Below are 12,086 nucleotides of genomic sequence, written 5' to 3'. Positions count from 1 at the left end.
AGATCGCCAGTCACGAAGACCACGTGATGAGGATCCAGCATGAAGAAGACAACGCGTTTAGGAGCGGCGTGGCGCCGCTCGGATACTTAAACTTAATGCCTATGGACAGTGATCTGTTACTCGATTCTCATTCTAGATGTACTATTTTACAACTCGCGATCAATGCTACTGAAGGGGAAAACCAAGAATAAAAGGCTCTATACACGAGTTAATATTCTCTCTCTCTCTCTCTCTCTCTCTCTGTCTCCCATCGATGGGTGTGACTGTCGCTGTTTGAAGACAAATATCTAGAGACCGTAAGGCAGATCGAATGTGTTTGCCGAGCAGAAACACGCTGTCAAACTAGGTACGGAGCGGTTTGTCTCTCGGTGCACGAGAGCCCGATCCTAATTGGTCGTCGACGGTGGTGTCTCGTCGCTCCTGAAGCGCCGCTCCGTAACTCCTTGACGCTTCTCGCCAAATTGAACGTGTATGCTCGCGCGGCAAATTAAGGAATTGAATATTCATATAGCTCCGGACTCACTCCCACGCACAAAGATGAATTCAATTACGCATGATTGCCCAGCCTCTCCTCTCATTTCTCTCTCACGAGGTTCTTCCCCTTCCCCCTCTTCTCTCCTCGCTCGTCTCGCAGAGCAGTTAGGCCAATTTTACGCTTATTGGTACGTAAATACGGATTAAGCCGTGGAAATCTCTCGCCTGTGAAAAGGTGCAATTCCACACACGTCACACACCGCACCCGATGACGATGAGCACTTTAAGGTCTATACGTATTGACGTCAAAGCTATCTATATACGGATCTGATGGAATCAGTGAATTTCTCCCTGCGCGAATGAGTAATCCGTCTACGTGTCCTCAACCGATTGGAGGCTGCAAGATTCGAGATCGCAGGGATACGCGACGCTGTTCGCACAGATTACATTACAAAGACGCGCACCTGATGAATAACACGTGTCCTCGAATTTAATAGCGATAAACCCACTATATTTTTCTCGATTTTTGTTAAAATAATTTATTATTAGTCAGTAAGAAAAAAATATTCATAAAATACGTAGAAATTAAATTGGCAGCTAAATATCGAGATAGTAACAAATAAAAATGAAAAAGATTAATTCCAGTGTTACGACATAGCATGTAACAGTAAGATAGTTTTAACGGACTTTGTGCACGATTTACGATGCTACTCGTCAATTATTCCATTGCGAGAATTATGTGTTGACATCGTAGCGCGTCTTTTATGATTGTACAGTACCCAGGGTCGTGATATCCCTGGCCCTATCTCAAAACTCAATTTCGCACCGTTTTTCGGACAATGCGCGACGCGAAACGATCCGCCCGTTATTCTCTCCGACGAGCAGATCGGAAATAAATGGAGGGAGCCACACCGCGCTCGTTAACGTACTAATAACTCATCAGTTTTACGACTACGAAGGTGACGGCTCTCGGATTTTAGGGCGACATGCATCAGCGATTATCGCAGGTGTTACGATGAACGGGCCTGTACGTGAATCGTGTTCTCCTCTCGGCCAAATCCCGCCCCGAATTCCGTCAGGATTGCCGGATGTGAGTTTATTACGATAAAATATGGTGTACAATACGCATTGTGTATAGAAAACGTTACCCTCTAATAGCGTTATTTCGTGCGTGTCAAAGTGCGATGACATAAGATTCTCTCGTCATTTCAAAATTACCTCTCGTCACTCTTAACTGTAGAAATATACTTTAGTACAGTAAGATTAGAAATGACATTGAATTTATATTTTAAAAATGCAGTAATTTAATAAAATTTATTGTAATCGCATAAGAAATAAGATAATTATTTTTAAAATACGTAAGAATATAGACGCTAGTGGTTTGAGAATTGACAGAAACAGTTTCTTATTACAGCAAAGTAAAACGTATATAAATTTCTTCCGCGTGTTCAAAGTTCGCGACCTCGATGTCTGACTCAGCTTTACGAAAGTTCACGCCCGACGCACTCTAGATTCTTGAACACGGCAACGCGTTTTGAATCTTGCATTTATCGGTCATTACATTATCGCGACCATAGTTTGAGTGACACGTTCGATGGCACCTCTCGCTTGACCCCGTCGATCGTAAAACTAGGCGTCGCGGTGCGAATCCATTGACTCGGGGCAGTCGACGATTCGCCGGGGATTGCCGGGCACTTCGATATAAGAGCGAGGAGCGTAATACGAAATAAATTAAGCCGTGATGCAGCGGCATAACCCGCCGACCGGGTTATAAGACGCGCGCGCATCGTCGCCGTTATTTCGCATCGGTAACACCGTCCGCGCGATGTTAATGACGGGCGTGATTTCCACGAGATAACTTGGCAGAGCGTGTCCGATGGGACCGTCATTCCTTTAATCTTTTTCGCTCTCTTCTTCGCGAGACGAGAATTTTTTCGAGCGTGGTTGAAATTGCCGCGAGGTGTAACCGGCATGGCGGTGTTAATGAGGCCGACGTGATATAATTACGGTCGAATAACACATCGGGAATTGTAATACGCGATTTGTAATTCGTGGCCGAGCCAATTGCGGCCGAAATTTGCATTTAATCCAACGGCGAATGCAATTTGCGACGAGCGCAATGTTGCAACTGTAATCGATATGACGGACTATTGATATGGACGATGATCCACGTCGCTGTTGTCAATTTATAACGTTTTTGCTTTGGATAACAGATATATTTATTTATTTATATATTTATTATGTATTTATTTTATTCTCTCTAACATACAAAAAATTTCACAACAATGTTACATTTTTTTTGCATATTGGATGTCGGTTGAATAATAAATTATCATAGTTTCAAGGATTGCAGTGAAATCTGGCGTAGAGCAGTATTACGGGAAAGCCTCTTAAATTTTAAGCGAAAGCCCGTGCCAAGAGGATGCGAGGCGGTATATTGCCTACCAGCGTTTAAAGCGGGAATTAAAACTTGCGGAAATCCAGCGGATCTGCGAGGAAAAATGTACACTTGTATTTACAACGGAGAGCTCCCCGCCGTAAACGAAATGAGACGTAAAATCTCGCGCACGATACGCCCCTTGGTTCAAGTTATTCCGATAATGATCGTTGCGCCCGCTAACGTTATAGTTATCACGCGTAGCGTTGCCGGTTCGAGAATTATTGCCGTGTGATTCCTGCGTTTTTCTCCGGTCATTTTATATTCGCGGTAAATTTCACTGCCCGTCGCCACTCACGCGATCTGATGAGAAATCGACCGTACGAGATACTACAATTCTCGGCGGTGATCTTTGCGATTTCCAAAACAATTTTATTGTGTACCGAGGTACGAAAAATACGTGCAATAATGGAATTACCAGTTATGCGATAGATACGGGAAAAACACAGCCGGATAGATAGAAAGGAATCGCCGGTCAAAGTAAGACGTAACGATAAGCGCTACGTGCCGTTACAGAACTCGCAATGCGGAAATTTGAATCACGGTAGCGATTGAGATTAATCGCATGCCTATTTCGAAGTGTTAACAATAAAGCCGAAGTAGCTAGAAGTAGTAATGAGATGATGAAGATATATGAGAGATTAGTCACGGTAAATCTATCAACATGTTACACGTGTGTAGACTGTTACTTTAAGAATAGAATTCGTTGTAAATTAATATACGAGCGCAAGGTCTTTTTACACCCACACGTCCTCTTCCGAAAGTAACAATATTCACACAGTAATTTACACAATAATAATGCAATAATTCAGCGACAGAAAACAAGTCGAGGATTGAACAAAGACGTGAAAGAGTATACGCGCGGCAGTTGGCGGTAATCTATTATTTTAGGGATAAATATATATTTTATAATATCGAGAGAGAGGGAGAAAGAGAGGAAGAGACAATCGTACCAGTTTTTCAGAATAAAATCGGAGCAATTTTTATAATTATATAAGCGAAATGCTTTCTGTAAGATATTATCATTTCAGTGTCGATATACCGTTAATTATGATGTCGATACATGATGCATAAAGTGGTGCAAAGATGACGTAGTTTCAGACATGAATAAACATGACGATCGTGTAGCGAGAGAAAATACAGGTCACGCTTGCGAGCGCGGAACATTAAGTCGACGTAATGTCTAATATAAAGACAGCGAGTATAGACGACAATAGACGGAAAGCGAAATACAGAAATGTCTGCATTCCACAGAAGAAATACCTACATTACATTCTTTCGGCTTACGCTAAACAATTAAAATTTTTTTATGATTTAAATTTAATTTTACAGAATTATTACTGAAGCAATGCAACAATGAAACATGCCAAATAAAAATTTGAAAATCAGATATTATGCAACTTATTCAAACAAAGTTATAATACACAATCAGACGTTATTGAATGCGCGTAAGATCGGCCTCCTTCCTTCGTTGATCCCCGTGAAGGAATCATCGCTCATTGCTATTTGCGAGAAAAATACGTACCGGCACTGACGTAAAATTAATATCAGGAACGCCGGAGATAAATCCTTATTCGGATATCCGAGCACCGACATTATCAAGTATTCAGAGAAAAATTTTTAATTAAGATTCTATATACATGTAATAAAAATTATAAATATATTAATATAAAATTATATTTACACACGCATTTCGTGATTTTTTTAGAATTATATAATTATTCTATGTATATATCTTTATATTATATAAAAAGATTATAGTTTTACATGATTAATTGTTTTTGTAAAAATATTATTCCATGAATTTTTTAATGTAAAGATAACGGCACTATATATATAACTGTTTATTTCTTTATAGATATTGTTATAAGTTAGCTTGCTTGTTTGAAAAACATGACAGCTCGGATATCTCGTCTCGTCCTCTTCTCCCGAAGAAATTAAAATTTTTTGTAAGTATGAACAGATACTTTTAACGATGTGTAATTGCAACAGCGCGTGTTTATGTGATATTAACGCGTAGGGGGCAGGCCCCTTTAAACAATAATCTGCTCTGATTTTTTGTTTAATCATTTTTCACTCACGGATGGATGAATGAGTTTCGCCCGCCTTATGTTCACCGAGTCGCGCAGTAATGACTTTGTTTATCACGTCATAAGGCGTCCAGGTGAAATATTGCATCGGATTGGCGCCCGACACTCTCCGGGCTTAATTGCCACTCCATCGTCGTTTCCAAACGACTTTACGCAATAACAATCATCGTAGCACTCTCGCGCTCGCTCACACAGGTGTACACGCAACACGGACTACACGCACACTCGCGCGGTCGACCGCACGCACCCGCTAATGCTTGTACGGACCGATTCCGTATACCTGCTCCTCCAGACGGCGGAGTTCATCGGCAAATTGAGCTGACTCACGTCTTCCCGTTACGCCACGTAAATGCGTGCAGTGTGCACACTCGGATGGTGTAATCTTTTTCTTTCTAAAGGGTGTCGCAGCCATGAATCAGAGGTACGAAATGCTTATCCTCGGATTTCTGTCGATGATCATAATTATCATCGTACGGAATGCGCGGTTAGAGAGATCATGTAACTGTGAATTTATATAAAATTGTATTATCAATATCGTTTTTGTAGATGCATCTTGATAACAATATTGTAACACTATACTCGTTTCATTTTCAAATCCAGGATTTTTACATTCTTAACAACTGCAGCGTTTAAAAAAAAAAATTTAATTGATGTTAAATTAAAGGAACTGTGCATTTTCAAAAATAGTTCAACGTAAGAGTTCGATCAGAAAAAAATAAAAGAAGAAGACGAGACAAGCACGCGTTGTGAATTCGACCACGTGTGCCGGTTACTCATGCACATATATGCATGTATGCAAATCTCCCCTATCCGATTGTTATGCAAGATCTACGATAGATCTATGCTAATGGAAATCGTTAATGCATCCATGAGGATCCTAATCGGGTGCCGATAATCTCGCCGCGGGATCGCGAAATTAAAATACGCGCGCACAGGTGGGCATCGCGTGTATGTACGCTGCTAGTCGGTCCGAAATTTGCGTGACGTCATCTTGCGTGAAAGACCACACGGTGTTTCCGGAATTTTTTCCAAAGTTAGTGTATCGAAAGTGAAAATGAGATGCACAAAAGGGATGCGATGTGTAGATATAATTAATAGCTCAATAAATTCTAATTTATTATCGACCAACAAATAAAATTAAGAATATATATTTAAAATTATTTTACAAGAAATAATACTCTCTCTCTCTCTCTCTCTCTTTCTTTTTCTCTCTCTGTGCTTTCTACGATATATATATAGTAACCGATCTTAATATCCGATAATAATTTTTACGGAAATAACAAATCGTTATGCGCTTATTAATTTTCTTTAACCATTTTATATCAAAAAAATTGTTTTGTAATGTTTTGGTCGCGTAAACAGTGAGAATTAATATTTCGTGTCCCCACACTATTCTTCAATATTTAAAGCGTACTAAAATTGTATCGTCCAATCTAATCAGAAATCATTTGGATAATTAAGGAGCTTATATGATGAATTATATTACGCCGGGGGGTAACGAACAGTAGAAATTGCTGCTCTACCTGTTCCGAAAAGCGTCGAATCACGTTCGAAATAATAAATCCGGTAAACGACGTAAATCCCGAAGCGTATTAATGTAAATTCATGCGAACGGGTCCTAATCGCCTTCGGGTACACCTGCGTGCGCCATATGGTGTTTTCTATTCCAGGACCACGATGTATACAAATAGAATATACAGGGCGCCCCGACCTCGACCCCATCGTAGGTGAATTTGGAAGCGACTCCCGACCCTCAACCCCAATCATTGTAGCGCTACGGCTAGACGGATTACGAGCTATTATCATTCCGAAGTCGAGGGGTGTCCGCCGCGCGGTCAGGAAAAACGCGAGCATATGTTTAATAAGTTCGTATGGCGTTTCTTTTGGCCCTTCCGGGAGAGAGTTAACCACGTTGACACATGATAATTAACTCCGAGTAAGAGTAATTGGAAAACTTAGCTTGGAAACTAATATATCATTGCAATTATGTATTGTACGAGAATTAAATTGGATAAAAGATCTAATATAAAATCTACGTTAGCAAGAATTTAAGATATTCTAAAAAAAATCTTTTACTAATTCTTCCATGACGATCGTGTAGCGAGAGAAAATACAGGTCACGCTTGCGAGCGCGGAACATTAAGTCGACGTAATGTCTAATATAAAGACAGCGAGTATAGACGACAATAGACGGAAAGCGAAATACAGAAATGTCTGCATTCCACAGAAGAAATACCTACATTACATTCTTTCGGCTTACGCTAAACAATTAAAATTTTTTTATGATTTAAATTTAATTTTACAGAATTATTACTGAAGCAATGCAACAATGAAACATGAATTTGAAAAATTTGAAAATCAGATATTATGCAACTTATTCAAACAAAGTTATAATACACAATCAGACGTTATTGAATGCGCGTAAGCGATCAATAAAATCAATGATAGAATTAAAAAGCGATAAACTTTCGTAGCGACTCAACATTGTACTCTTTTCTTTTCGAAAAAAAAATATATTTCGCAAATAATAGTATCGAGACTCGTTCTCTTTTAGATCAAATAAAAGACTACGTCATTATGTGCCAATTCGGTCGCGTTAAGATTGTACACCATCTATATCAATCGAGCTAAAATTGCAGGCGCAATTAAGATACGCTCGTCTGCGAGGGAAGTCGATAGGCATTCCCGAGTCGCCCTGACGAAATAAAAGCGAAAGAATGAAAGTCAGAGCTTGAACACTTTCCTCCTCGCAGAAATGCGTGGCATTTCCTCGTCGCGGACGAATTCCTATTACGACAGCAAGGTGGGGGGGGGGGAAGGAAGGAGGTCAGAGAGAAAGAGAGACGGAGAAAAAGAGCTCGGATAGTGTTTTGTTTTGTCCGGCGTGTAGGTGGACATCATGATGACAGGGTAGAACATAAACGTGGGGCTCCCGAGGGAGTTACGGGACATAAAATCCTGCGTTCTCCCTTCTACGCTGGCGTCTAGATGTCGGGACTTGCCGCGACTTCCCATATAAAACGTACTCCCGCATCCTTGGCCCTTCGAAGCCCTTGCTCATCAACGGTGACAGCTGATCCTCCCTTTAGGCCGAATTTGTCCTACGATCGAGGAGCCAGATTGAATCGGCCTCCTTCCTTCGTTGATCCCCGTGAAGGAATCATCGCTCATTGCTATTTGCGAGAAAAATACGTACCGGCACTGACGTAAAATTAATATCAGGAACGCCGGAGATAAATCCTTATTCGGATATCCGAGCACCGACATTATCAAGTATTCAGAGAAAAATTTTTAATTAAGATTCTATATACATGTAATAAAAATTATAAATATATTACTGCGTGCGCCATATGGTGTTTTCTATTCCAGGACCACGATGTATACAAATAGAATATACAGGGCGCCCCGGCCTCGACCCCACCGTAGGTGAATTTGGAAGCGACTCCCGACCCTCAACCCCAATCATTGTAGCGCTACGGCTAGACGGATTACGAGCTATTATCATTCCGAAGTCGAGGGGTGTCCGCCGCGCGGTCAGGAAAAACGCGAGCATATGTTTAATAAGTTCGTATGGCGTTTCTTTTGGCCCTTCCGGGAGAGAGTTAACCACGTTGACACATGATAATTAACTCCGAGTAAGAGTAATTGGAAAACTTAGCTTGGAAACTAATATATCATTGCAATTATGTATTGTACGAGAATTAAATTGGATAAAAGATCTAATATAAAATCTACGTTAGCAAGAATTTAAGATATTCTAAAAAAAATCTTTTACTAATTCTTCGGAGAATTGCAATCATGAAGAAAAAAGGAAAAGAGGTAACGTAGAATTCAAATTCAAATCTTCTTCGTCGAAAGAGATTTCTCTGCTCTTTTGTGTTTAATAAACGTCTTTTTTTCCGGAAGAGAAAAACATAATAACAAGGGAGAAACGGTTTCAGTGCCGCGTCAAGGTTTTAGAACATATTATAGGCGGCAACAGTTTATTAACGCACATATGGGTTTAGTCTCGGACCTGTCTCCAGCTCAAGTCACCGACTAAGCCGGCAAGGTAGCTACTGGTTTCCCGCTTGGCTGATCCTGTTCATGATGCTACCCGAATAAAATAAGTTTCTCTGACCAGAACGAAAAGGGAGCTGAAAAGAAAGGAAAGAAAGCGGCCAGATTCAGGCTGCTGTAGACGGATTGTAATTTCTATTTTGACCGTGATGTTGCATGATCTCTCCGTGAAAAAGATCAAACCGATGTTAATTTGATTATAAAACATTCTATATACTATGTATAAATAAGTATTTAACAACCTATACATCTTTGTGATGTATCGAGAATTATTAGATATTAATGGTTAAATAATATCCATTATGTATTTAACATTTTAAATCTTAATTAAATATATAAACAGAAGAAAAAATATATAAAAGAGATGTAAAACGTCTCTTATACATATATGTATCTCAATCATATGTTATATGTAATTGTGCATTTACAATTTTTGATTTTAATTTCCACATAAAATATTGATTTTTACTTTAAGTATATATATGCAATATAGAATCTCTCATGTATCGATATGAAGGTTAATATGAGAAGGTGTTTCCAAACGGAGTCTTTAAAAATTCTGATCGTTAACCCCGTGATAAATAACGAAAGTTCGAGTGTATCTTTCGAAAGATCAGGTTGGGATAATGAGAGGCAGGGGCTGAGCCGCAGGTGTGGGATGGGGACCTGCTACCGGGTTACGCGCGATCATTGGCGTAGGTACCGAAAAATCTTAATCGGGCGACGCAAGTTTCGTTTCCTCGACGATATCTTTGTGCATCAACAACGTCTCAAAGTATTCTTAAAATGTAATTTATATGTAGAAAACATATTTCTCTCCGCAGAATTGAGAATAATATGTTCTTTAAAAGTAAAGATTCCAATTTAAGAACCAGAAATAATGTTAGAAATCTATCGAAATATATTTCGAGGTCGCAAGTCCAAGAGATTGAAAACTTGTAAAGTCATCATGCACTGTTACTATAGCGTGCAGTATACTCAACACGATTGCTCTACTCCGTCAATTTACCTTCTCGACTACCAGAAAGATTCATTTAGACCCGAATCACAATTTGTAGCGGAATCGTTCGTGGCATTCGAATAAATTTTCCCGAGGCTCGTCGACCGCCCTTACTTCCTCTTTTGTCGTGGAGATAAATTTCCAGAATCGACGACGTTCGACGCAGCGCCGGGGGAAATAGTACCGGCTAATTGCAGGCGACTTTTATGCCGTCTGGAGAGAAGCTTCTTTTCTCTCGTGTGGATCGCATTCCACGCACGAGTACGCGCACGCTCGAGGGAAAATCTTGAACACGCGCGGCCGAGAGCTGACGGAATGTAATTTCGTTCTGGCTGAAATTCTGCCAAGGAAGACGCGACCCACCTTATTGGCCCTTATGCTGGACCGGACCGCCGGATGGTGGCCGCGGCATCTATAAAACTCGTCCGACCATTATTGTATGTCCTGCCACCTACCCGCGTCCAAACGTCGTACGGAAATGTGGAAGGGAATCGTGGTCCCTTTATAACAAGGACCGCAAGAAAGACACAGAAAGACGGTGGACGATATATTTCGTCGGGCAATTTGAAAAATATTGCGGAGACTGAAGGAAATATTGCCTGAGAGTTTATGAATTTTTCGAAGGCACTGGTTGTGCACACGAAAATACGCGATTTTTCCTGAGCGTTCCTTGTTGTTTTATATATTTCTTTTACTATTCAAGAAAAGAATAATATAGTGTTATTTATCAGAATCCTAAAAATTTATTTGATTTTTGCAAAGCTAATTCATTGAATCGCGAAAATCGTTAGGTTACATCGTGTTAGGTTACGCATAAAGCAAATTCGCGGTAAACCAAGAGCAACGAAGCTCGGCGACCTTTTAAACCTCGCCCACGGAAACAGTATTTGTTCAACGGGAGGTGCTATCGTCTGCTCGTTTCATCAGCACGCCCGCGATGACGGCCGATGATGACTTTGATTCGCAAACACGGCTCCCAATTATACGGGGATGGTATCCGTACGGTAGCTGACCGTGCATTAGCTGCACCAACAATGCATTATTCAGTGTATACACGTTGCGTTGACGTATTTGCCTGTTTCGTAATATGATTGCTGCGATATTATTTGATGCGCGCGGTTCAACGTACCTGGACATCGGTTCGAATTTTGCGAGCTGTCACTGACAAATTAATCCGGCCTTCTCATCGTTTATTCGCGCGCGCATAATCCGCGCCGCGATTGTATGGGAAAGAAGCGGAAGAGTAAATAATTTTTGTTGCTGCGCCAGTATAACGCACGCGCATCTCGTATACTTTCCCGTTCAATGGACATGCGTTGGTTTTTTTTTTTCAGAAAACTTTTTGCAGAAGAATGCACACAGTGAAATTTGTTTGCGGTTTTCATACTTAAAACGGAAAGCGCCGGAATTGTATCAATATTAAACGCGCATTAAAGCTGACGTATGTTTCGTCATATAAACATAGATATAATAATAGAACATGGCAATACATAAATTAGACAAGACATCGAGTGTAATAAATCTATATAATTGGAATATCTCTCCATAATTGGGTCTTAAGTGTGAGAATATTGAAATTCATTAAAATAATTCATTAAAATTTGGAATGTTCTTGAACCGGAAATTAAAAATTTGTTAATAATAAACAAATTTAAATTTTTGTATATTGATTATTATGTTAGAAAAAGATTTTAACAAATTTATTTAATATAGTTATCGTAAATCCATTGAGAAAATATGTATATAAAATAAAAATTGATTTTGTACTCACCGGTACGATGCATACAATGGTGCAGTTGTAGTACACAACAGTTGATCTATAAAATACAAATATATTTTCAAATTAAAACAATATCCAAATAAAGTAACATTTAAAAAAATAATTATTGTGCGCAATTAAAATTTTCATCCTTTGAACAGATCTTTAATAAAAAAGTTACGTAACTTTCAGAAAAATTTTTAAATAACTAGACTTTTATAAAATATGATAAAAAATATATTATAGATCAATATTATAAATATTTTA

General features: G+C 39.5%; 1 protein-coding gene across 1 annotated transcript in view; it reads right to left on the bottom strand.

Annotated features, from left to right (window-relative positions):
• LOC115234841 overlaps positions 1–12,086 on the bottom strand; it is a 72,204-nt gene that overhangs the window by 58,782 nt on the left and 1,336 nt on the right. Inside the window, exon 2 of the mRNA XM_029806189.1 lies at positions 11,832–11,877. Within this exon, the coding sequence (XP_029662049.1) occupies positions 11,832–11,877 (46 nt within the window). The remainder of the gene's footprint in view (positions 1–11,831; positions 11,878–12,086) is intronic.

Source organism: Formica exsecta, unplaced genomic scaffold, assembly GCF_003651465.1.
Source record: "Formica exsecta isolate Colony F162 unplaced genomic scaffold, ASM365146v1 scaffold21, whole genome shotgun sequence".
Lineage (NCBI taxonomy): Eukaryota > Metazoa > Arthropoda > Insecta > Hymenoptera > Formicidae > Formica > Formica exsecta.
Note: the sequence above shows the minus strand (reverse complement) of the source record. Positions and strands in the feature narration are given on the sequence as shown.